We start from the raw sequence: 26,608 nt of genomic DNA, 5'->3' as shown, positions 1-26,608 counted from the left end.
AAGTCTATTCCATGTTTATTGTGAGGCACTGCATTTAACCAGAACAGTTTTCTCTTCTCCAGAAGATAATAAGTTCCTACTTCATGCAGAATTCAGTGTTCCATCCTATTATAAAGATCATCCTTTGATCAATTTTATTTCCTCGGAATCGCCAGACCGGCTGCTACATTTCATTATCCTTCCTTTCAGACATCCAGGGTCCTGTCTTCCTCCATCTCTTTGTCAGTGTCCATCGATCACCAGATTCTGTTCTTAAACCTCCACCTCTCGCGGTCCTTCTTGGATGTCAGATGCTACTCGGATGTCAAAGCAGGTCACCATCATGACGCGGGACTTGCATAGGTTGACGCAGTATTCCAGTTCAGCCGTAGCCTGTTCCAATGCCTCCAAGTACTCTTGAGACTCCTGATCCAAATCCTGATCCACCTCAACTGCAAAACAAACCAGAACAGAGTCATTACAAAGAAATGGATTGGAAGTATTTAGCATGAACTTTCATCTTTGTCAACAAGAATCTCTTTGTCAGTGTCCATCGATCACCAGATTCTGTTCTTAAACCTCCACCTCTCGCGGTCCTTCTTGGATGTCAGATGCTACTCGGATGTCAAAGCAGGTCACCATCATGACGCGGGACTTGCATAGGTTGACGCAGTATTCCAGTTCAGCCGTAGCCTGTTCCAATGCCTCCAAGTACTCTTGCGACTCCTGATCCAAATCCTGATCCACCTCAACTGTAAAACAAACCAGAACAGAGTCATTACAAAGAAATGGATTGGAAGTATTTACCATGAACTTTCATCTTTGTCAACAAGAAGCACTACAAGTCACAAGCTTAATCTAAAGGTATAACACTTACACTCTCCAATCCACTTGCTGGGATCCATCATTAATCTAGACTTTGTGTTCTCCAGCTCTTCTTTCAGAGACTTATGCTTGGCTCTGAGATCTGTGATTTGCTGCGCCCGTTTCTCAAGAACCTTCAGTTTAGTGTTAAAATACATCAGGCCCTGTGGACAGAAGATGGACATAATGGTTAAAATGACAGTTCCATATCACAGACTAATTTTGGGTTTATCTGGATTGACTAGAAGAAAAAAATCTGGTACAATGCTGGTCTAATAAAATTACTTCAATATTCCCCTGACCGTGACATTTTCTGCACAAAGGAAGCATGGGTTACAGAACTATAATAATACTATGATATTTTCCAGGCATTGTAATGGAAGAATCCTTGCATTACAGTCTGATTCATTTATACAATCGAGCTACACCCATGCCAGTTAATCAACATACCTTCTCAACATCCTGAACTGACTGTTGGAGACAAGAGGAAAAGAATGTCAGAAGCTATACTAAGTAGTGGGGATACACAACATACATGCACTCCTATTATCCAAGAATATTATAATACCCCTATGCCTAGATAAACACTCCTGTGCACTAATGCTATAGAAGGCACATGTTTCAAGGTAAATCTTGTCCAATGCAATACCAATTCATCTTAAAAACTCTGACAGACAAACTGAAGATTATCTCCTTGGATTTATGTGAGTACATTACCCTGCTGATTTAATGATAGAAAAGATAACATTCTTTTAACTGCATCATTTTACTCCCGCAGTTTTACACCCTTCCTTGCTTGCTTGCTTCTGCCAAAACCAATTAATTCCAAATAGTTAACTGATTTTCATCACTCCAGTGTTTCAAATGTAAACCGTTTTTTCCTTTCCAAATAAATAACCATTTTTTCCCGTCCCCTTTTACTAGCAGGTTAAGGCCCTAAGCTGTACATTATCTTAATAATTTTTAATAAGAAGCAAAGAAACCAAAACCTTCATTCAGTGTCTAGAGTTTGAATATGATACATGGAGCATATTTCTGAACTAATAATATTGCTCTTTACATACGAAAATCTAACTCATCCTAGATCAAAGCAAATCTTTGGGAAGCTAGTTATGGACAAAATTGTTCTCTGACATCTCAGTTATTGACTGTGCAAAGATAGTTATACATAGTTATGCATCTATGTATTATTCAGCATATAACCAGACAACCCATTCTAACCTCTTCTATCTTTTCTTGTCTTCGTCGCTGAAGCCTCTCCACGTCATCAATTTCATACACTTTGATCTCAAAAGGCTCTTTCAGTGGCCCGGACATAGGGGGAAGGTCCACCCACTGGCCCGTGGACCCAGACTTCCCCAGAGAGGAGGTGTCCGGTAAGGGAGCTGGGATGAGACGCCGCCTCTGGAGGCCTGGTCCACGGAGAGACAAAGGAAATATGTGAGATAGAAAAGTAATTAGGACATTGAAAGATTGCAAAACCAAATGAGATAAACAAAACAGAATAAAAGATGGATGGATAAAGAAATAGCAAGCAAACAAAAATATATTGAAGAATAGGAAAATTTTAAGCTGTGCTAGTTTTTTGCATGTGTATGAGGACGTAGACTGGATGGAGATTAATATCAAAACCCCCTGACTAAATTGCATGTGATGTGCAGATGCATAGTATTAGCATTATCTGTGCTATATCATCTCAAGTCAGCATATATTATGTATACAATAAAACTGCAAAAAAACACCTTTTTCATAGACTTTTTGACTAGAGTAGTTCTCAAAAAGAAAAGAAAAAAGCTATGTTCCATGTGGGCTTCAGTGTCAACATGATTCATGCTTAAGGGCCAAATGTAAAAAACTACACAAGCAATATGACTATCAAAAACGTCAGGTCTTCATAGACAACAAGAGATGCTACTCACCATTTGACCTCTTCTTGGGTGCTTTGGAGCTCCTTGTGCGACCAGAGGAGGACATCCCACTCTCACTCATGGAGTCATGGGTTGAAGAAGCACTACCAGTAGCTTCACTGTCACGGATCATGCTCTCATATCCACTGCTCCCTCCACTGTGGTAGAAGAGTACAGTTCGTCCCATGGCAGGAGGCAACTCCCCACTTAGGACACTACTGTTATCACTTCCATGCCCACTGCTATAGCGCTGAGGTCTTCTGGGGGCTGTGATCTTACTATATGGAGATGGGAGAATGGGGATTGGGGTATGCTTGTCATCATTAAGGTTCACTCCACTGTCATTGCCACTGTCTGAATCACCTGAGCCCTTTGTATGTTTCCCAGAAGGATTGGCCAAGGCCAACTCACTAACGCGACTGTTTGCTACCCGCATTGCTTGCTTGGTACCCATTATTGTTCCTCTTGTGGATTTACCATTGCCTCCTACTGTTGCTCGAAGTAATGCAGTCTTTCCTGAAGGTGGAAGGTTGGCATTCCTTGTTGCTGGTGCCACAAGAGACTTAGTGGATGAGCTCAGGGCTTTGGAGTTGTTTACAGATAATGTACAAGCTTTGTTTGCATTAACAGGTATTTGTCTTATGTTAAGGCTGCCTTTGCCAATCCCACTTTTTACAGTGGCTACTGGGTTTATACAAGAAAGTGGAGAGGTAGCAATTGGGGAAGAGGTGGCAACAGGTGATCCAAACCTATTGACAGACTTGCTTGATTTGCTGTTGAGACTAGCACCACTGTTTTCTCGACTAAGAGCAGGTTTCGACCCCAAAGATGACAAACTGTCACATCTGTCTAGAGATATCTGACTCCCATATACCTGTCCTGTATCACCTCTAGTTCCTCTAGCTTTGATACTAGAGGTTGCTTTTATCAAACTATGCTCTGACTTTAAGTTAGATATTCTTAAACTATTTGAATCACCCCTAGAGCTAAGATCAATATCATCCTCTAAACCTGTAGCCCTTGGTGCTAAAGATTTTCCAGCCTCATAAGCAGACTTTAAGGCACTTGGGGGAAACAAGATTAGATTCTTTTGATCCAAACTAGATTTGCGTACTGGAGGAGGAGGTGGTGATACATTGCCAGGTTTTGACATACTCTCCTCATGCTTGCTTGATTTTCCACTTTTTCCTAAAGAGGAAAACTTTAAACTTCCTGTTGAGGAACCAATATCTTGAGCAAGCTTGACATCAGTGGACGTATGTATGACTGGAACTGTCCCAAGTGTTGTTGCGCCTCGTCTGAGCTGTGGCATCTTGCTCGGGGACTCCATCTTCCTGTTGTTGCTGGATTTTTCACATCCGTCCACCACCCTTTGGGATGGGTTTGACCCTAGTGTTTTGGGCATTCGAGGTACACTGTTGCTGCTTGTGCCTGCTTTTCTTGCAGGAATTCCACTCATTCCATTTTTAGCCAGTCTGGATGAAGAACCTGAATTAGAGGTTATAGAAAATTCCAATGAGCTGTCTACTTGGTGCCATGGATCTGGTATGCAGTCTTGCCTTGGTGGCTCACGTCTCCAGTTTCTACTGGAGCTGCTTGCACTGATACCGCTACTCTGGGCTGTGGATGAGGTAGGTTTTAATTTCCTGGAAAGACTACACTGGAAAACTTGAGAATCTTGAAAAGACTGGGGATCGGATAAATGAATGGTATTTCCCTTTGCCAGTTTTGGCAAACTTTTGGCAGACAGTTGTGGGGCCTCTTGAGAGGATGGGCACTTGCTAAGAGAGAGTTTGCCTGATATAACACTGTCGTTGTCCAAATCTGAAAAGCTACAGCCACTATCATTCAAGGAGTTCTTAAGTTCCTTTTGAGGGCTGCTTTTGAACATCCTAAGAGAATCAAGGTAGAAACTCCTGTCTGGGCCAGTATGAGTACCTTGAGGGAGAAAGACATCTACTGTTTGGTCATCTTCATTCTCCAGAGTACAGACACTTACTTCGCTAAGCCATGAAGTGATAGAAGAACCACGGCTACCAAGTGAAGTACATGCTTTCTCCTGTAATGGTGCCACCATTTTAATGTTTGCCTCTGAGGTACCAACATTGCATGTATAGGCATCAAATTCATCATTGATACTGCTAATTATGCTTACTGGCCGTGATCCTGAGGCAAGGGCCTGTAGTGAGCAATCACTATTGAAGCTCACAATACTGGAGGGTCTTCCATTGTCCACAATGTTGCCAATTGATAACTCTTCCACAAGAGTGAACACAAGCTCGTCCTCACCATTTAGCTCCACTGGCTGTTTAAGGGTTACAGTTGTCCTCAATATGTCCTTCTCCATGCACCTTTCCCTAAGACTGGACCTAATTTCCCCAGAAGTCCTGGGATTAAGGTGATGGACTTTTAGCGGTGAGTTCTCATTTGAATCATCTCTTTTTTGATGACTCATCCCAATTGGCGGTATCCTCGTGGCAGACTTTTCTTCATTTTCACTACTGACCCTGACATAGTCTTTTTGTTGTGGTGGTGGGGGAGCAGGCTTGGGTAACTTTTTACTGAAAAAAACCTTTTCCCTAACTACAGGCTCCGACTTTTGGGATACTATTGTTTTACTTTGTTTTCCTGGAGTGCATAAGAGTGTTCCATTTTCTGACATTTGCACCTTTTCACCATCTGCACTTGTCCTACATAAACTCTCAGACATGGTACTGAGATCTTTGTCTGATGTGGCACTTTGCAACTTGGAATGCTCTAATTTGGATTTGTGTTTTGGACTGCCAGGCAGTTTACTGGCTACAGAAAATGACTTTTTTGATATGCTGTCCTGTGTTGATAAGAGCGCTTTGATAGGAGTTTTGGGAGAAACTGAAATGCAACCACAGCCTTCTTTCAATTTGGTTGCATCACAGTCCATTTTAGGGGTTGCAGAATTTCCTCCAGATTCTCCAACAAAGTCTGTAGGTTCCTCACTACCATCGATACATTCTAATCGCTCCTGAAGCTCAGCAAAGGTGTTACATTTGAAGTGATCATGGTCAACTGGCCCTTCTTTCCCTTGTTGCTTACGGTTAAGAGAGGGGATAATGGGAACAAAGGTTGGGGGTCCTTCGTTGTCGCTGAGCTCTCGATCAGAGATGGCAGCACCACCAGGGCCAACATAAATTACAGTGTCACATGATTGCTCACTACTTGAAGAATAGTCAGGATCACTGAGGAATGATGGTAGATCTGGGTCAAGGGCCACAGTGCGAGGATGGAATGGTCGCAAATGTGGTGGTCGGCGGATCCTTTCCTCATCACAGGAACTCTCCCCTCCAGAGGAACTAGAGGCATACTTGAAAAAACAACACCAAAATATCATTTAAAAATACTCTGTAACTCTGGTGTGGTATAGTTTTAACCATGTCACAACTAAAGTATGAACACATTTTATGTCTAATAAGGTCATGCATTGACTGTATTCTGAGGGCAAGAGTTATACAATACCAAGACAACAATATGAATATAAATGGTTTTCAAAACCATTTATCTGATGCAGCACTACCCAAGGGCAATACATCAAGTGAATTTTTCCAATGACAGTAAAAGTTACGATACTCAATTACAATCTCACTATAATTGTTGATTTTAATATGCACTAAACATATTTATATGTTGTTATTGCTAGACAGTTGATTTTGTTTGGTCTAAAACTATTAGACTAAATATCAAAATGTTAAAATCAGCACTAATCCTCTAAGTACAATATACAATTATTGTAAGAATTCCTTAATTCTAGTCAGTTAAAAAGATACCTTTGATTTTTTTTTCCTCATACGATGGATTCGGGAGGCCAGCTGAATGGTGGTAAGAGACTCTGCATAAATGGCAGGGGAGTCAGAGATGTGGGCAATCATGGTTGTCCTACAATTGATGTTCCCCAAGGAATCTCGCAGTAACATTGTGAGCTTGCTATCCCTGGAAAAATAAATTTTCATTGTCAGCATAAACAAAGGTTGATAGATTGTCAGCAGAAAGTCAGCTGTTTAATCAAGTACTGAGGCAGCCTGGCCGTTAACTGTTCTCTAAAAGTGCAGAACCATCGAAAGGTTCACTATACAGTCTTGCCATGATATTAATCACAAAAAGCTACAAATATGTTTTTATTTCAAATTGCATTTCTACGAAAAGGTGTTAGAAAGGTGAGAAATAAGGCATATGCGATCCGACAAGACCCTCTTTTTTAAAAAGAGGTGCAGGATCTATGAGCTCAGCAAAATACAGAAAAACAGCAGTGCATTAGTCAAACAATAAACCTGTCAACACAGAGATCACAGGTACAAGCTTGTTGCTGACATCTTTGATTATGCGCTCAAATGCATCAGTATTACATCTTCTATGGAAACGCATACGACCTCCGGAAGATATTCAGAATTATCATGTAATTCTATTTATGCTAGTTATGCTATTTGATTAGAAATTTTTATACCAAAGACGTTAGAACTGTTATCTACACATTTGGAGCAACATGACCCATTTTGATTTCTTATTGTCTTGTGGCAAAGATTTACATTTTCTTACCTGTATGGCACATGTTTAGCTCCGTTGGCCAAAGCCAGTATTACATTTCCTAATGCAGTCAGAGACAGACACAGACCTCCTCCTGCGTCCCTGCTCTTACAAAGCACCTTCTCACAGCTTCCCAAGTCAATCAGATGCAATCTGCTCCTACCACCAGACACTGATAGAGGGGAAAAGAAGAGAAAAATAGATGTGATCCCTGGGGTCCTACACTACAACCAGTGCAAACATACTGTCCTTCCACAAATTTCAGTTAAATTTACATCAGCTCAGCTTTGAACCAGCAATTCACATTTATTAACATTCATATTTTGTGTATGTTAATAATAACAAAATCATGGAAACACAATAGCATGTTAGCTTCTGCTCTTCAGTAAGCACATTGTGGTGTGTGTATGTGTGTTGCACAAGCATTCAGTCAGCCAGTATATCTACGTTAGTAAGACTGTGATAATGTCAAAGTGTAAAAACAAAAGTAAATCGGCGAGCGGACGGCGCTATAGATTGTCATCTATACGTCATCTGTTTGGGAGTGGAGCATGCACGGTCAGCTCTCAAAGGAGCTGACTGTCCTGATTGTGAGCAGCTGCCACTGCGTATGCTCCACTCCTGCATGGCTCTCTTTGATGAGAGCAGCCAGTCTCGCGATCCCACTGGTCTTGGTCCAACTGCTGCCGAGGCACAGTGCAGACTGTTGTCATGGGGATCGCAAGTGGATTTAGTGGAGGGATCCGTGATGGGCTCATCCTTATCTCGGTCCTCACCCGTTAGATCCTCGTTTTTTTCCCCCCAGAGAGAGAGCCAGGCGCATCTCTCTTCCTCAAAGGAGGTTCATGTGATGAGCGTCGATACTGAGGAGACGGTGGACTTGCCGCCACAGTCCCTTGCATATGAGGAGCTTGTGAAGGTTGTAACTTGTGCTGCAGCCAAGTTGAAAATCGATTGGCCAGCTGAGAAGCAGGACATTTGTCAAAAGAGTAAATTAGACAAACGCTTCCTGCGAGTTAGATCAAAACCTCCATGCCAGGGCCTTCTGTTTTTTTCCCGACCTCCACACTGAGGTTTTGAGGTCGTAGAATAATCCCTATTCAGATTATATTTCATTATATGATTCATTATATAATCCCGCTACAGCCCCACAGTTTCTGGCTATTCTAATATTGTGGGGCTGAATGAACAGGGATAATGGACGATGCAGAGGGTGGAGCAGACGCTTCCCACCAAGCCGGTGCATGTCTGCACACCATGGTGGGATTACAGGTGTACCAGGCAAACCTGCTTAAAGACCTGGGCGACAAAGAAGGCCATGGATCTCTCTCTCTTTCCGTGCTACAAAGGAAATGGCCAGAGCCATCAGCCGTTCAATGGTAGCCCTAGTAGCGACAGAGAGACATATGTGGTTGAATCTGTCTGAGCGGCAAGACAAGGACAGATTCTTCCTGCTGGATGCTCTGCTCTTGCCTTCTAGCCACTTTGGCGACACCATAAATACTGTCGTCGAGCTGCTCCAGCCGTCCTCTAGCTCCTCATATTGTCAGGCCCAGAAACGGAGCGTTGCTACTCGTACCACCCCTCCCCCCTTAACCTTAACTAAGGTTGTTAAGACTACAACTCCAGTTCAGAGTTCCCACAATGAGGAAACAGTATGCCCTGAAGTGGAAACTTTTCACTTCTTGGTGTGGACAGTGACTGCAAGACCCAGTCAGCTGCGCAGTTGGTACAGTTCTGGAGCTTCTGCAGGAGTGTTTCTCAGCAGGGTTATCTCCCTTCACTCTGAAGGTGTACGTGGCGGCCATAGCTGCTCACCACGCCCCTCTGGGTGGTCAGTCATTGAAAAGAAACCCACTCGTTACTCATTTCCTCCGTGGCACTTTGTGGCTGAGGCCAGCACAGTGCACCAAGGTGCACTCGTGGGACCTGGCGGTGGTTCTGGAGGGCTTGTGCAATTCCCCCTTTGAACCCATTGAGGAGGTTCCAGATAAGTTCCTCACCTTGAAGATGGTCTTCCTCCTCGCGATATCATCACTCAGGAGGAAAGGGGATCTTCAGGCACTGTCAGTTTCTCCCTCGTGCCTGGAGTTTGCCCCGGGCAATGCTAGGGCCTTCCTTTACCCGAGGCCCGGGTATGTCCCTAAGGTGCCCACCTCTACACCAGGGCCCATAGTGCTGCAAGCCTTCTGTCCTCCTCCCTTCAAGGAAGCTGACCAGGATAAACTAAATCTGCTCTGTCCAGTGCGAGCATTGGACACTTGCGTCCACAGAGCTGCCCTGTGGTGTAAGGCAGATCAGTTGTTTGTTTGCTTTGTCCACCTAAGAAGGGCTTTCCGGCGACCAAGCAGACCCTGAGCAGATGGGTGGTAGAGGCCATCTCACTTGCTTAAAAGTTTGCTGGCCTCCCGTCAGCTATGGCGGTCAGAGCCCACTCGACCCTCCAAGGCCTTATTCATGGGTGCTTCCCTGCAGGAAATTTGTGATGCAGCGGGCTGGTGCTCTCCGCCCACATTTGTTTGGTTCTATAATCTGGACAGATGGGTGGTAGAGGCCATCTCACTTGCTTAAAAGTTTGCTGGCCTCCCGTCAGCTATGGCGGTCAGAGCCCACTCGACCCTCTAAGGCCTTATTCATGGGTGCTTCCCTGCAGGAAATTTGTGATGCAGCGGGCTGGTGCTCTCCGCCCACATTTGTTTGGTTCTATAATCTGGACCTGGCTTATACCCCAGGATCCCAAGTCCTCTCGTCTTGATGTGCTCGCCTGATAAACACCAGACAGGGACTTGTTAGTATGGTGCAGTGGGCATTCTGGTTCCCAAAGCGTTCCGACACAGCTTGGGTTCCCTGAGGGGGAACGTCTCAGGTTACGCATGTAACAATGGTTCCCTAAAGGGAACGAGACGCTGCGTCTCTCTGCCATACTCCCTGCATCCCTTCATTCTATCAGAAGCTAACGTGCTATGCTGGGTGCAGCTTCCTGGTTGCTCACGTCACCCCGCCTGTGACGTCTTCCTTCTCCGTTGGACTGAATCCACACGTGCTTCAGAATGTGGTCACGCAGAGGCGTTCCCAAAGCGTTTCGACGCAGTATCTCCTTTCCTTTAGGGAACCATGGTTACATACATAAACTGAGATGACACTCCCACACTGAGGTAATGTCGGGCAGAGTGAGGAGTGGTAAATAACAGATATAGAGAAGAACTGTGGCTGACAAGACTGTGTGTAATTTATTCATGAGTAAGTTACCCAGCCCATTATGATTCAAAGACAGAGCAAGATGGCCTAGATATACACCTATATTCATACCGTGCTCTAAATATATAGACAAGTGAGTCTTGGTGATGTATTGTCTACTCATCTTTTCCCTGTGAATTTAACAGACCATTAGAAACTAAAGGCTAACTTTGTGTTAGTCTGGATGTTGTACTGATGAAGAACTGTTTCAAATATTATATTCTCAGCTATGTCTACAAAGGATAATGAATATACAGTTGTTCCTGCTCAATGACTATAAGAAGGATAGTAAAAGACCTTCTTCATTCATGGTTTAGCTACAATTGTTTTATTTCACACAAAATAATACAGAAAGATGAAGGGTAAATTGACAATTGACCAACACTATGTTATTACACATGGTGATATAGAGAAAGGTTAGACTTTGAAACACTATATCATTACATTTGTGAAACGCAGGAGGAACCTATTCCCTCTATTCCTAGCCATTTTTTGGCATTTGCTTTTTTTTCTTATTTTTTTTCTAAAAACCTGTTGAAATCAACAGATTTGATGAAGCCATTTAAAGATGTATTTAGCTATGCAAATTTGCACCATGATGGCACAGTGACAGGTACCTATATACTATGATTAGAGGTGTTAGCGCTCATGAATTATTACTATCTGTTAAAATTCCCATTAAAGTTTAATGAAGTGGTCAAAGCAGACATGATTGATTTCCCTCCTACTATGATGGAGCGAGAGGCAAATTGAAGGGATTCTGGTAACTCTCTGATTTGGCCTGTAGTATCACAGCTATTACATTAATAAGCGTAAGATGTGTTTTCCCTTTCACTGGGAAAATGAGGAGGAGGAGAAGGAATTAGACTAGACTGAGTATAATCGATTTAGCACACGCAGAGCCTTCAACATCATAGCAGTATAATTTTACAAAGTGCAAACACAAGACTTACTTCCCCCCTTGCCACTCTTCTCCATGCGGTACTGGTAGATGTGTAAGGTGAACAGCATGTGGGAGTTGCGGCGGTCTTCCTCATCTGCATCCGGCCGGTTGGTGCTACGTGCTGCGATGGCGGCGTCAAGAAAAAGGGCGGCCTTCTCTGCAGTGGGAGCCCTTAATTCGCTCTGGTTCTGGAGCTACAACATGGAGAGGATTTTTAGGTGGGTGGGTGTGTGTGTGTGTGTGAAAGAGTGGGATTTATTCTGTCTTATATTGACAAGTGAAACTAAACATGGATAGTGCTAGCTAGTCATACCAAATTTTTGGTGATCCAAAATCTTGGTATGACTAACTCTATTTTGTGTTTTTTTAGTCCTTTTTTAATGTAAATTCAAGAAAAAATTATATATTCCAGTTAATTATATACTTTAAATTTAATCTAATTTGATTATTATATCTTGATATTTAGAACTTTTAATTAATAAAAAGTTTAATTAACTAATAGTTTAATTAATTAATAACATTAATCATAACAAATGAATGGCAAAACAATGCAACAACAGTTTTACATGATGTAAAACTTAAACAAACATCTGATAGTATAATATGGATAATTCCAGTTCTAAATTCTGAATTATATTTAAAGCTTATATATAAATATATAGAATTATAACATACGCACACACACACACATTTTTGGAAATAAAAACTATGAACTATCATATAATTTAAAATTAAATATTAACGTCATACTCAGTAAAAATGAACCTGATGTTATTCAAGTCAAAAATATTATTTAATATGACTTCATTATTACTACATAAACCAATAACAGTACTTTTTAAAGGTCAGATCTGGTAGAAATAGAATCTTCAAGTGTCAACTCCAAACTGTACTATTCATTGCGTGTTGTCATATGGCTTATCCCTAGTTAGTGTTGACAAAGAAGATGATCAAGATAACTGAGCCTATTTACACAGTTCTAGACAATTAAATCAAGTCTCTGGGACAATCAGAGAAACAAATACGCCCATAGAGGGGGTAGGAGTACTGATGAGAGTGAGTGGTGGATAAAGAGAGCAAGAGGGCAGCATCTATGCTCCTGCAGAAAGCCTGATGAAACAAAGGGAATGAAACATCCACTGGCCATATTGATGGTCTTCTTCAAGGAAACAAGCAATTAGGCTAAATGGAATGGATCTATAGTTCCCTGCATGTTTTTCCTTGATATTCCTGATAAGCTTACTGACTTAATCAGTTGTATTCATCAAAAAGCAGCCATCAAAAGAACAATAGTGTCCACTTTCCTGTAGTGTTCGCCAACCGCCTGTGGCCAGCGAGACACAAAACTAAAGTAAGGAGAGAATGCTGGGAGTAGTAATGGGCGTATAAACCCACTCCCCAGATTTGAACTTCACAGGCCTCTAGCCAGTCTTTGATGTGCTGCTTCATATGGATCCCCCCAAAAAACAACATCTGATGCCAACACCTGGCAGTGGTTTTAACTACCCTCTACCTACGCCCAAACTCTACCTACCCCCTCCTGATATTTACCCCCTTCCAACAGAGGGTAAGGGGGAGGGTGAAACAGCACAGCAGCTCACTCAGATGGATCCTGATGGTGCACTGTTTAAAAAGAACCACCACAACATCTGGCCTTTAATTTGAGATTTAGTGATTAAGCTCAGCTAAAAGTATTCTGTAATAACTTTTACTGTTAAGTGAGGGGCAGCTAAAATCTATGAAAACTACTTAACTGATAACAAATATGATACAATGATCAACAGAGGCGTGACCTAGGCATTTCTAGATATTGAGTTTTGATCCCATTCCCCTGTCTCTCTCCGACTCTCTACTGTCTCAAAATAGAAATATATTAAATATGAATTGAATTGAATACTTGCTTAATATGACCCAAAACAAGCATGTTGAATATATTTTGGGTTTTATATTTTTTTTATATTGTAAAATAATAAAATTGTTTAATATAAAAATGTATTTATATTGTAAAATTGTATATTATAAATATATATTTTAATGTATTCTTTTAATATTATTTTTGTACATTTTACAATACAAACAATATAAAACACAAAATATACACGCTAGTTTTTTTGACAAATTAATAATTTAATAATTTTATTCATCAAGGATGTATCATAATTATCTGTGTAGACTGAGAGTTTCTACAAACAAAATTTTGCAATATAAAAAATATTTTTAAAAATTACAATAATATAAAATCAATCACTGAAAAGCTTTTTATTAGTCGGCCTCTAACAACAACTGCTCATTTTCCCTTTTTAAAGTGTATGTTACTACCATAAACCGTTGCATAAGATGGATGGTGTACCTTTATGATTTCATAGCCCATTTTTATAACATCAAATCACAAACCAAAACATCTTTGGGAAAAACATTTATTTGAAGTTTAATTTGATTTATTTATTTGGATCATGTCCCATTTGTTTACATGGAGAGGGGGCGGGGTTTATGACCTATACTCCAGGGGAGCGATAAAAATGTTTTGGCTTCCATTTTCAGGACATATGCGGCACACTTGGTACTACATGATAAGCAAGACTGGGAATGCTTCATCAGGAAAAACAAGCTAAAGTCGATGTCTAGTTGTGGTCTTACTGACCTGTGTGCCACAGATGGGGTCCTCACGCAGGTAGACACCAGACGACTGGCCGTCCTGCAGACTTCCTGTAGGCACATCAGAAAGCAGGTCCTGCAGGCTCTCGTCCTTGCCGTAGATTTCCACGGCTGACACCCGTACCGAGAAGCGTGTGCCAGTCTTCTCCTTGCGCTCGTTGATGAGCTTAAACAGCCAGGAGATGGCACAGGGTGCAATGCCAAGGCTCTGCGTGGAGCTGTCCGAGCCAATCATGGTGTATGTCTTGCCTGGTGAGAGAGAGAGAGAGAGAGAGAGAGAGCGAGAGAGAGAGCTGTTGATTCTGGCAAGGTGAGGATGATGATCAAGTACTGGTATTTCTTCAGCTGATTTGATGAGATATCATCACCACCAATCATAACACATTATTAGTACTTGAATAGCATCTCTGACTCAGAATCAATTCAGAATTTATTTTTTTTTTTTTTCGGTTTTCGTTTTTTACTACCCTTACAGATGCTGTGGCAAGGGGTGTGGTAAAGCGTAGCTGGCAACGGGAGAACGAGTCGGGAGTCGAGCGATAAGAAAGTAGATCAAGTGTTTGATGATTACCACCTGTCTCCAATTTCAGTAACTTGCCTGGAGAGAGTGTATATAAGACGCGACAAATATGGTCGCAATTTCCATCTAGTCTCAGCTTCAGACGTCATGCCGAAGGACCATTGGCTGAAGGTTTGATGCGTAAGGCATGCAAAATGGGAAACACTTCGGCAGTTTCAAAGTTGTCATCTGATTGGTTGAACTCCACAGGATTTCTGGGGAATGTGTGTGTCGCAATCTTTAACGGTCCATCTGGAAACAAAGCAGTTGTGACGCCAAACCCCTCATTGATGAAGAAAGCCGTTGTGTTTACAACTGTAACAATGATTACTCATCTGGATCAACTAAACGCCTGATTTTCAAAAGTATTTGAAGTACATGGCATAGACTCTTGATGACTGAAGACGACATTCTTTTATGAATTATTAATTGGCTGCATGCCGGTCTGTTACTGTTATTGGGCATCGACTTTACACAGCCCTAAAAATGATGCTCAACAAAACAAACTGTGATTGATTGGTTTACATGTCTGTCAGACGGTCTATTAGGTGGCCAAGTTGGTCAATGAAAGCTGCAATGGAGTCCAGACCATCTGCTGTCTATATAAGACTACATTGTAACCAACATAGTTCAGTTTGGTATTTTCCGAATCAGTAGTTTCAAAGTTGTTGAAAACTACTGCTCCCAACCTGTGGTTAAAAACATAGTTTCTTGATAATATGTGGACTTAAATAGATTAGGCACTTGAGCATAATAAGCAAGCTAACACGTAGTATAATCTATATCTTTCATTCCATAAATATACAAATTTCATTCCACATCTTTAAGTTCGTTAAGAGAGTTAAAGCGCCATTTCTGAAAAGTGTGTATGTGGGTACTTGCTCTAGTACCACGGGGGAAACCCGGAGTGATGAAAGGAAACCCGCAGAATAATGCAGAACAGAAATAGCGAATCAGTACTCAGGTGCCATATTCGTTATTTACTTAAATAATCTGAAATTAATTTGATCTCAAACTGAATAATTAGCACAAGTTATAACCACCACCTGCTTGACGTAATTAACGACAGGTCTAACCAACATGGTTCGAACGACAAATATGCAACGTTTATGGGAAACAGTCATGACTCACGTCCTTTACAAATCTTACACCAATTGTGAATATGACATGAGATACTACATTTTGTCAACAGCTTGGCTTCTATTTCTGCTTCATCATGTTGGTTGGCCCCAGCCACAAATCCCATCAGTCCAAAATCAAGCTTCACACAGCCATCAGATATGATTGGCTGTGACTGCATTGCGTCGCACAGCATTTTTGCATTCATTGTGAACAGGCAAATTGTTTATCAATGGGATCTTACTGCATCGCATCACGTTTGGAGTGTAATTGTATTCTTTATTATAAAAGAATACAATTTAAACAATAAATAAATACATAATTTAAACAATAAATAAATAATAACAAAACAAACAACTAGAGATGAATACTGTCCCACATGGACAGTCTGGCTTTAAAAGAGTCATAAATAATGCTTAAACACTTAGACTGCATGTAGTAAATGATGCAGGAAACCATTGCAACATCTAACAAGCATAATTGGCAATAGTGCAGAACTCTGATGCAGTCTGCTGTGAGGGTCAATTAGTCAGCTTTTAATTACAATCACTAGCCTCTAATCATTCATATACACACACTCACAATTAAATGCCCCACTCATGCCCATTCTGAAAAGCAAAAGCACTTTTTTAAACTTTGGTTTTGATATTAGATATCAGTGGGTGTCATATTCAGTTCACTGAAGAGTATTAAGGATAACTTACCAACTTTGACATGACCGAAGCAGAAAATACATCCATCGGCTCCGTTGACCACTGATTGAATAACTTCAGCCACTGTCCCTGAGCAAACTTCAGCCTGTGGAAAACAATGAAACACTCAAAACGTATCTGGTATTATAATAAGTTAACACATGCATCATATAGCTAGTCCGCTATAAATAAAGTCAATGGGGTCCAAAATACTTATACATACATTCTTATATATACACATAAATAAAAGCAAAAACCATGTAGACATCCAAGATCATTTTAAAACATGTACTATATTGCAGTTCCCAATATACTATAAATAAAGTATATTTACTTTTTTTATTTTTTTTTAAGGGCAACTATGCTGCACTGAGGGAAAATTTTATTTCAAAGTCTAAAGAACAGTGCACATCAATGTTCTGATGGGTTTTAACATTCAGTTGAGCTGTGAAACGTAACCAAACCTTTTTTGGCACAGTAGAAAGTAGCTAATCTTTTCTTTGATCCGGAGATCATTTATTCACTAGCAAAAGAAAACTACAGAAAGCACAAACAAGGCAGATCCTCATCACAGATTCATCAGACATGGGGGCCTTTACACCGGCTGCACTGTGCAGCCATAACTCTACAATCTGTTCCACTAGCCTCAGTCCCTGGAGACAATTTGCAGCAATTTCCTCCCATACATCATAACACACACGCACACACACACACACAAAAACGGAACAACAGCTCAGTGAATATGTCCCTGCAGTCTCACTAAACCACAAACACAGTAGATTTGGAGGATTTACAGTTACATGACTTCACTGGCACTGAGAACCGAGACCTCAAAGCCTTCTGCTGGCCGTGAGTAAAGGAACTCTTAATCGATAAGCTCCATAGATCTTGTCTTGTGCATGTGAGTTCTTTAACTAAAAATGATATTACAGTTCAGTTCCTTAGCAAAAGAAAATGGCTTTGCTGTCCAATGTCAACATTTTTTAAAGTAGCATCCAAACTGAAATGGAACCTCAAAAGTGAATATTTTGGAATGTTACTCATAGGCAGCAACTCTAATATATTGTAATAGAGTTTGTTGTTAGCACATTGCTAAGCTAACAACATGACACTTCAATAAGCATATACATATAGTTAACACAAATATTAGGTAAACTAGAATGTTTAATTAGACTTAAGTATTTTATCTATGTTTTGGTACAGAAGGAAATGTATTGATAATCAAAATTTCTCATAACACTGCCACCACTCGTTTTTTACATGTATACTAATGTCGTATGACCAAAATGAGCATAGTAAGCACGTACTCAAGCCGTACAGCCAGATTTTTTCATAACAACAAACTACTGAAGACAATTATAGATGCCTGTGTTGACAAATGTTAGTGTGAGGGAATTAAGGGAACTCATAACTTCTGGAGATAAACAGCACTGACACTGGACATGGTTACAACTTTCTAATGACCTGCGTTCATGCACATGAATTCGGATGTATACATACGCTAAGCATTTATGTCAAAACTGAAGCATACTTTTGGCGTTAAAATTTGCCCAAAATTATGTATCTTAGATCTATGGTATCTTAGAAGACACCAAAATGTCCCTGTCTGTCTTTGCTTGACATATTTTGAAGCAGAACTTACAATATCTGGCTTCAGTACTTCAAGATGACAACCTTAAGTGGCTTTATGTCACATCTAAATTCTTCACACTTAATCATCTTCAAGTTTGTGTGTCTCCTAAAGTTCCTCTTCCCTATTTGTGTCCATTAGTCAGCCACTTATCTAAAGATGGATGCCACTGCAGCTTTGGAGGACAGATAATGAACTGTGAATAAGCTGCTAGATATGCGAGTCTGGAATTCAAACTATTTTCTATACTTAAAGATACAGCTGTTGGGCTCATACTTTGCAGAAAGATGGTATCCCAAAACAGGCCTTTTTACATTAAGCCCCTTGCCCTGCAAAGAATGTGTGCGTGTGCTTCTCAAATATCTTTTTGACACTAACAAAATATTTTCACTTCAAAACTCAAAAGCAAATGGCAACAAAATGATAACATCTTCACAGCGGCTCTTACTTGAGAGGCATCTTGGGAAAAAACAGCGTCGAAGGCAAACATCTTTGGGGCGGGCAGCACTGCTCGTCTATGCACTGAGGTGGGCTGTGTGTTGAGTGAGGGATCGTAGAGGGTCAGCTGTTTCTTACGAGTGTCCACCTTCAGGAAGGACATGGACTCGGATGAATCCACAATCCCCAGAGATGGACAGATCCGAATCATAACTTTGACCTGGAACAAAAAGGAAACAATGCTATTAAAATATAAGCAGAAGCAGAGAATTACATTGACACTATAGGTCACATAAAGTGATTGATAAGTAAATGACAAGAAATAGCTTCCATGATTTCCAAAGGAAAACCTAGTTTAAACACATGCCAAATTCTTAGAATTTTAACTTTGTATTCATGTTGGTTTCATGCAGTTTTGAAAGTGTCAAAACTCTCAAAATTATTTCGATAAAAGCATCTGCCAAGTTCAAGATGTAAAATGTCAGGTGGCATAACCATGAAGTAAAAAGTAATGGCATATTTTCCTTACACTCTGTGTAACTGAGTGAACAATGTATTAATAAAAATCATAGTTTTTTTATAAAAACAAAAAACATATCATTAGAAAAAATTGCCTTAGCACTTATGACTGTGGAGTAGCTGTTACTGTTTCAACAAGAACTGCTTTCAAGTCAAACACAGCTGAAAAAGCTGAAAAAACAGCTGAAAAAGAGAGGGAATGTTCCTTCAAGAAAAAGAAAAACCTTTATCGTATCATCACTCTTGACCACATACAGAGTAAACTAACAAAACCAGCCATTAACTAATATACTGCTTTTGGTAATACCACACATTGTCACGGTTGTGTCACGGTTCACTGCTAAGACCATTTGCAGCGAATACAGTAAAGCAAAACAAACATACTGTAAGAGAACCTCATGCCCTTAATACAGCATTCAGAGCTGCACAAAGCCACAGTATTCCACGGTTGATCTGTAGCAGAGATATAATTACAACATTCGGGCTCCAGTGCTACGAAACAATGTCTGCACTGCTGATCCTCTTCCACGGCACCCGGGGCCAAGCGGCATGCCTGCGCCACAGCGGCGGCCTGACATGAACTCCCCCTCACCGCTCCACAGGGGCGGATTACACTGATGGACATGTGCACGTGGTGAACGAATTACGCCGGCCGTGACATTGGAAATAGGCTTCCATATATGACTGCCCCTCGAATGGAACCAGCCACCCAGACACCACAGAAATGTGGGCTTGGGTTGAACCGTTGAGTTTTACATTTGTTGGCAATTTGATACGTGAGGAGAGTTTGATCCCCCCCTAGCATGGCTGCTGGCTTCACACCTCCTAAACTCTGGCCTAGAAATTATGTCCCACAAGTTTCTGAGGCACTCCAAACAGTAATTATCTTGATGTGTCAGAATCTACCGACAACTTGTGCTCTGTAATAATTCTAAGTTTTGAGGCATATACAATAGCTTTGTGTGAGGAACAGACAACAATATTAAGTCTAAGTAAGTACGAACCGTCATTGTAAGTCAGACTAGTTTTTGTGGTGTGTTTCGCATTAGTCAGACCGGCGTCAGCAGCTTTGTAACTGATTAAGCATGTTGAATCATTGTTTGAGCCTGTGAGTGAGGGAGATCACTCTGATTGGCTGATTAGCTTAGTGAACAAGAACAAGAAGAAAAAACGGAAGAGACTAAAGCTAGCAAACAAAGTCAATAGGACTCACAATAGGCTCTTCTATTTTTCCTCTTCATCTCGTGATTTTCATCAAATCTGTCTTTGATGAGCGAGATTGGTGTAAAAATGGTAAGCAAAGTGCTTTATTTATGGTTTGTACATTTGCGGTCATGGCTCTTCTGATTTCTCTTATTTAATGATGAATACAGACTACTGCTGCCTGCTGGAATGGAGAGCGATTTCCTCTCACAGTTGGCTGTAGTCATTTCACAGCACTTTGCGGTGTATTAATGCACAACTTTTTGCAAAATGTTTGGGGCTTTAGTCATTTTCAACAAAAAATAAATAAAAAATCTTCCCATACATCATTCACTCAATCAATCACATTTGCACCCATTCAAACTTGCATGTCACTGTCAACTGGTCATGAGACACGTGAGAACCAATGGCACCAAATTGACATCATTAATGACGTGAATGGGATTTCAGAGCTCCATTGGAGCTATTTTCAGCAAATTTTCAGCTTGTTCTTCACACAAATCTATTGCATGGCTTCTGAAGACTTGGAATATAGTGCAATAGTCATAAGATCCACTTTGATGTTGTTTTTGTACATTTTTGGAGCGCGATAGCAGCTGGAATTACAGCACATGTCTTGCATCCTTCTGGACAATTTGGTCATTGCGCAAACAAAATGGGTACAGACGGCTGAGCCATTATTCTAATGCATGTAGCTTTTTATAGATCTCCCAAAAGCTGCCAACAACTGGAGTCCATTCAGGCAGCATCAGATGCGTGTTTGCAGTAGTAGGAACAGGAAGCTCATTAGTGAGGCTGGGATGTAATGAGTCCATTCTCAGTGGGTACTTATCAATCATTTCAGAGGGCTACAGCTTTTGGCATGATGTTCTACAATCATCTCTCAGAGCAGGTGGCATCTAATCTGGAACAAATCCTCTCCATCACTATATATACTGTAATATGGTGCTAAAGACAAACCCTCTGGACAATGAGGAGGGGTGGTGTGTAGATTCTGAACAACTAGCTACACTTGGCCACAATCATAATCCGCGATCCCAAGCACACAATCGGTTCATCATCAGCAAAATAACCATCACTTTCTATTTGGGTTCGACTGGATAATGGATGCTAAGTATTTCAAACGTTTTGTAAAAGACTAATGGTGAGAATTCCCAATCAACAACCTAAATGGTGCAGTTAAAAGAAGAAAGCATTTGTCATACTGCTCTGATGTGGTGTGCTGGGTGTCTGACCTTGCCCATGCCAGGGTTCTCCTTGGCCTTTGACCCCGCCCTGAGCAGACATGGTGGAGCAGGTGGAGGCGAAAACTGGAGGACAGCACTAAAGTTAGTAGGGTAGATAGAGGGCTCCTGGGGGTATACCAGTGGCGGCTGCTGCTTCTTTCGTTTGGATGATAGATTCAGCTTCTGAGCAGCCCTGAGAATATAGACAAAAATAAATAAATAACACACATTAAGAGCTTATAATATTGAGTCAAATGAATGTGAGAACATTTTTTTTAGGTTTGTGCATTATTTTTTGGTTTGAGAATCAGATCGTCATGCAATTCATGCCAGAACCAGAACCACGACAACATATGACCACCTGTGTTTGCAAAAACAAGACCTATTCAGGTTATCCAATCACAACAGATGACATTTATATATAGAAGTCTTAAAGACACAGTAGCAACAACTGTCTGTTCAGTTCTAATGTTTTGGGCAAAGGTTGGAAAACCCTCATGAAAAACAACATTTTGGTGTACTTTGTGAACTTCAGCCAAATATATATACAGTATATATACACAGAGGTGTAGAATGAGGTATTTTGTAGCATTAAAAACAAAGGTTCATCGAAGCAGTCGACCAAAACCCCCCAAATCCAATTGCTCTCTCAAAGGGGGTTCCATTAAAATCAAGCCAAATCCCTTTGTCACCACAGCGAAGTGATTTTCCAAGGAACCCTACATGTTTTAAGAATATTCTTTTTCACTCAGACAGATGTGTGTATGTAAGAAAATCATTTTTGGTCTTTTCCTGATTGATTTAATGGTAGAGCTTGACATTTAAAACTCAATGCTATAAAATCAGACCTGAAAGGTCAAAAGCCCCCTATCGCATTGCCAAAGTAAACACAGACCAACTCCGTCTTTCTCCACAGGCAGCCTTCCCCTTCTTTATTTCACAACTAAATAGGCACACTGTGCTCAGAAACCCTTGAAAAATGTCCTCTAAAAATGTCAAATGGAGTCTAATGGGGTCAGCCCTGTGGTTAGCCCTAACATTAGCCATTTGCTAAGTTTGGCTTTACAGTGACCCAGTTATAATCTTGAAATTAATCTAAAAATCTATGTGAGATGTCACTCCTGGACCCCAGAAATAGTAGAGCAATAAGAGCAACAAGCAACAAGACCTTTACCTTCCCAACAAGCTATATCATAAGACTGAACTTTTCAAATGTTCTTGTGATTGAATGAACCTATGAGTAAAACCAGTGTGAGAGGAACGAATGAGTGCAAGTGAGGGAAACTAAAAGATTGAGAGTGAGAGAGAGAAAAGAGAAGTGAAAAACCAAAGGCTATCAAGTGACGTTTTGGGGCTTAGCTCACATTAAGAGGTGTATTAAGGCTGTTCGCTTTGGCTGAAGTGTAACAGTGAAGAACTAACTAAAGGAAAGCTGTCCACAACACAGCAGTCTTTGACCAAATCTGACTGTGATCACACTAAATGCAGCAGTAATCAAAAGTGAAGTACACCGAAAATCACAATCTGAACAATACTTAAATGCTAAGAGCACACATTACAGTAGCACATTGGATCTCTAATAATTGCCATCCCACTCTTCCTTTTTCATCCCTTACACACATTATAGAGAGCATTTTTTAAAAGAAGAGAAGAATAACACATCAGGTGAATTGTACATGTACTCTTAGTATATTGATAAGGTTTTGAAAAAGTTTTACACTATTGTTTAGGTAAATTTGAAATTTACTGACTATAAAAAAAATGTAACCATCGAGTAAAAGGTAAGTTTCTTACATATTCAGTACATGTGAGTGTACACATTTTAATCATTATTTTCAAAAAGGTTTTTTTTTTAATTAAGGTAAAAAGTACATGTTTAAAATATCAGGAATTATTAATTAATGAAGATAAGTATGTTTTTGGAAAGTCACACCACTCATCATTTTACAACCAGAGCTAACCTGAACTAAGGTAAAATAATTTTCTTTTATTTATTTAAAAAAAAAATTTTTTTAGCATGTTTCTGCACAATGGCAGCACCACATGACTTTGTTAGTCACTATATCAGAATTTTAAATGGTCTTTTTTTTTGGAAATGAATACATACAAACTAGTAATTACATTTATTTAAAATATACGAGAAAAAAAGTGTCACATGGATTTTTTTTAAGGTTTCCCATAAAACTATGCTCTCAGTTACTCCTATAATGCAAACGTGATGGATTTAGAATTACAAAAATTATGGAATATTTGTGTGCTAATTATGTTTGTGTAACCTGTGATAAGATCAAATCAAATGAAAGTCAGGAGATGGGAAAGCAGAAGAGAACAAGAGGGAGTCAAAACTGGGCATTATAGAGTGTGCTTGTGACAAGAAATGTCTTTCTTGCCTTTTTTTTAGCGTTGCCCTCCAACACTGCCCTTGGCAGAACGCCGTCCCCGCTGAGAGCCTCTATAACTCGACATGCCGTATGGGACAGTGCGCCTGCCAATACAAAAAGGTTAAGAACTTTGAGTTACAGAAAACACTACTACAGCACTGGCGAACAGTGAAAGTGAGAAATGCTTTTAGTTCTTTGATGTACTAAAGGACTGGAAAAAAATGTTTTTTTTGCCTTTTTTTTTTTTTTTTTTCTCTGAGACGCACAATCCCTGATCATTAGTGTAAGCACCAGCCCTTTGGACGTTCAAGTGTGTGTTCCCCAGTATGTCTGGCAATTCTACACCCTTTTTTCTACCCCTCTCTGCATCACTCCATACCTCTAGAAGTGATAACCCCTCCCGTCCTTTTTACTCTCCCTCCATTTTCTCTGCCCCACCCCTCTTTTCTCTAGCTCCTTACAGCCATCCGCGTCAGCCCAAGAACACACTCAGAGAACACACTGCTAGCAGATGAAATAATTATAACAGCCAGGAGGAATACAGGAGCGGCCCCTGCCCGGGGAATCGATGGCCCACAAGAGGATGCAAGAGAGAGAGAGAGCGAGAGAGAGAGAGAGAGTGTGTGTGTGTGTGTGTGTGTGTCTGCATGTGTACAAACAGACGAAGAGGATTAAAGAAATGTGTGAGCACTGCATTCAGAAAGCATTATGAGTGAAAGACAGAGAAATGAACAAGTAAAAAAAAAACAGAAAGCAATAGACAGAGTCAATAGACAAGTTTGACAAGTGATGATGTAACGTGCATATATTTCTCTTGTAAAATTATCTTTAAGAATGTAAAAAATATTGGTATAAATATATGAAATAAAAGAATATTGAACTAAATTTCTTATGACAAAATAAAAACAAAAAAAAAATCGAATAAAATATGAATTAAAAAAGAAAATAAATTTATTTAGGTTTAAACATTTTGAATACTACAAGTCAACATTTATAATCAGGTTGACCAGAAATGTTGAAATGAAATAAAATAAAATAAAATATTAATTTTTGTTTTCTTTAAATTGATCTGGTAATCTGTTTTAAAACAAACACAATCAAATGAATGAATGAATGAATGAATGAATGAATGAAAAATACATTAGGGATGTTCAGATACTTTCATTGAAAAAATGTTTTTGTAGTGAATGAATAGAATGAATATTCTGTTATTGTATATTCAATCTTTGGGGAAACCCCCCAAAATGCAACTTATAAGTTGGGAAGGTTTGAGATTAAATGCTTGTACAGTAATAAAGCACTTCACGAATCCACAACAACAGCTCAAGCATTCTCTGCACGCACACCTGTACACTAATGCTGAAATTAATTGCTTGTTGAAGCACACATGCTCTCTCCCTCTCTATTTCATTCTCTCCATCTCCTCAAAAAAAAAAACTGGCTCAGTTCATGAATGGAGAGCAGCTATAAAGCATACATCCATGTGCTTGCACTTTTTACTTGTCCACCAGCTCAAGCTCACCGCAGCAGGCACACGCTACTCTAAACAAACATGCTTTGACATGTTCCACAGTCAAGGAGCAATCCATATCCCAAGTATGTATAAACAATCAGACAGCAGCCTTTGTAGAGTTTGGCAGGTGAGCTCAGAGGACGGAGCGAGAATTCCTGGCGTTAAGACGGGTGTGTTGCAACTGACGTCTATGGGTCAAAAACCACTGCGCACACACACACACACACACACAAAGAGAGAGAGAGAGAGAGAGAGAGAGAGAAAAAAACCTTTAAAAGTACTCACACTTCTTTCCAATCCATCATCTAATGTATTCACAACTCATAGCCAGAACGACGCAGGCGGGACGCAAAAAAACGGTACTGTCTGTGTGTCCATACCTACATTTTGCCATCAAAAAAGAGCGATTCAAAAACAAACTAGTTAAAAAGTCATTGCAAGTGGTTCTCCGGTGATCACTGCCCATTCTCAATGCACAAACATCTGCAGATGATGGAAGTTTAAAGTCATTACATTATCTCCAGAACTTTTCGTCTTCACATTCATGTCATTTAATTCCCCTTTGCACCATCCAGCGAGCAACAAACCACACTAGTACTTCTCTCTGCCTTTAATGCTCTCCCTCCCTGGAACAGTGTCAGTTAGTCCATTTCTTGTGTCAGGCATCCCGGTCCTTTTTGTCATCTATCCCTCTTCTTATCTCTCTCATGGAGGAGAGGGGCTGGAATCCAGCAGTCGGGATTCGCCTCTTGCTGCCTGAGGAATGCTGGCAGCTGCCCTGCACTGAAACACATGCACACGATTCCTCCCTCTCTCTTTCTTTACAGAGTCCACCCCCTTTTCACTCCCCACGGCCAGAAAAGGAATCAGAGCTTTGTGAACACTCACTCGCTTGCTCTCTCTTTCTCTCTCTCTGACACACACACACACACACACACACACACATGCCCCTGTCTCTTTTTTATTCAATCCCACACTTCAAACAGATTTGCTTAGTATGTACTGCATGCCTGTCTGTTTGTCTATGTGTGTGTGTGTGTGTGTGTGTGTGTATCTGCTTTAGGTGTTTTATATGTGTGTGGAGTAGAGTGCGCTGATAAATAAACAAACAAACAAACAAATAAATAGTCCTTGCTTTGGGGAAATTCAGATAATGCAATATAATATAATATAATATAATATAATATTA

The 26,608-nt window shown here is 40.4% G+C and overlaps 1 protein-coding gene across 1 annotated transcript in view; it reads right to left on the bottom strand.

Annotated features, from left to right (window-relative positions):
* Positions 1 to 526: 526 nt before the first annotated feature.
* Positions 527 to 26,608, bottom strand: part of LOC107732702 (kinesin-like protein KIF26A) — a 108,944-nt gene continuing 82,862 nt past the window's right edge. Inside the window, exons 7-18 of the mRNA XM_016544118.1 lie at positions 21,535 to 21,718; positions 18,588 to 18,797; positions 16,522 to 16,615; positions 14,126 to 14,388; positions 11,495 to 11,678; positions 7,317 to 7,476; positions 6,551 to 6,713; positions 2,763 to 6,090; positions 2,065 to 2,255; positions 1,294 to 1,314; positions 857 to 1,007; positions 527 to 731 (exon numbers count right to left, since the gene is read on the bottom strand). Of these exons, the coding sequence (XP_016399604.1) occupies positions 553 to 731; positions 857 to 1,007; positions 1,294 to 1,314; positions 2,065 to 2,255; positions 2,763 to 6,090; positions 6,551 to 6,713; positions 7,317 to 7,476; positions 11,495 to 11,678; positions 14,126 to 14,388; positions 16,522 to 16,615; positions 18,588 to 18,797; positions 21,535 to 21,718 (5,128 nt within the window). The 3' untranslated portion in view covers positions 527 to 552. The remainder of the gene's footprint in view (positions 732 to 856; positions 1,008 to 1,293; positions 1,315 to 2,064; positions 2,256 to 2,762; positions 6,091 to 6,550; positions 6,714 to 7,316; positions 7,477 to 11,494; positions 11,679 to 14,125; positions 14,389 to 16,521; positions 16,616 to 18,587; positions 18,798 to 21,534; positions 21,719 to 26,608) is intronic.

This window comes from Sinocyclocheilus rhinocerous, unplaced genomic scaffold (assembly GCF_001515625.1).
Source record: "Sinocyclocheilus rhinocerous isolate Xijiao unplaced genomic scaffold, SAMN03320098_v1.1 scaffold1635, whole genome shotgun sequence".
NCBI classification, from domain to species: domain Eukaryota; kingdom Metazoa; phylum Chordata; class Actinopteri; order Cypriniformes; family Cyprinidae; genus Sinocyclocheilus; species Sinocyclocheilus rhinocerous.
The sequence above is the reverse complement of the archived record's forward strand: the minus strand, read 5'-3'. Positions and strand labels throughout refer to the sequence as shown.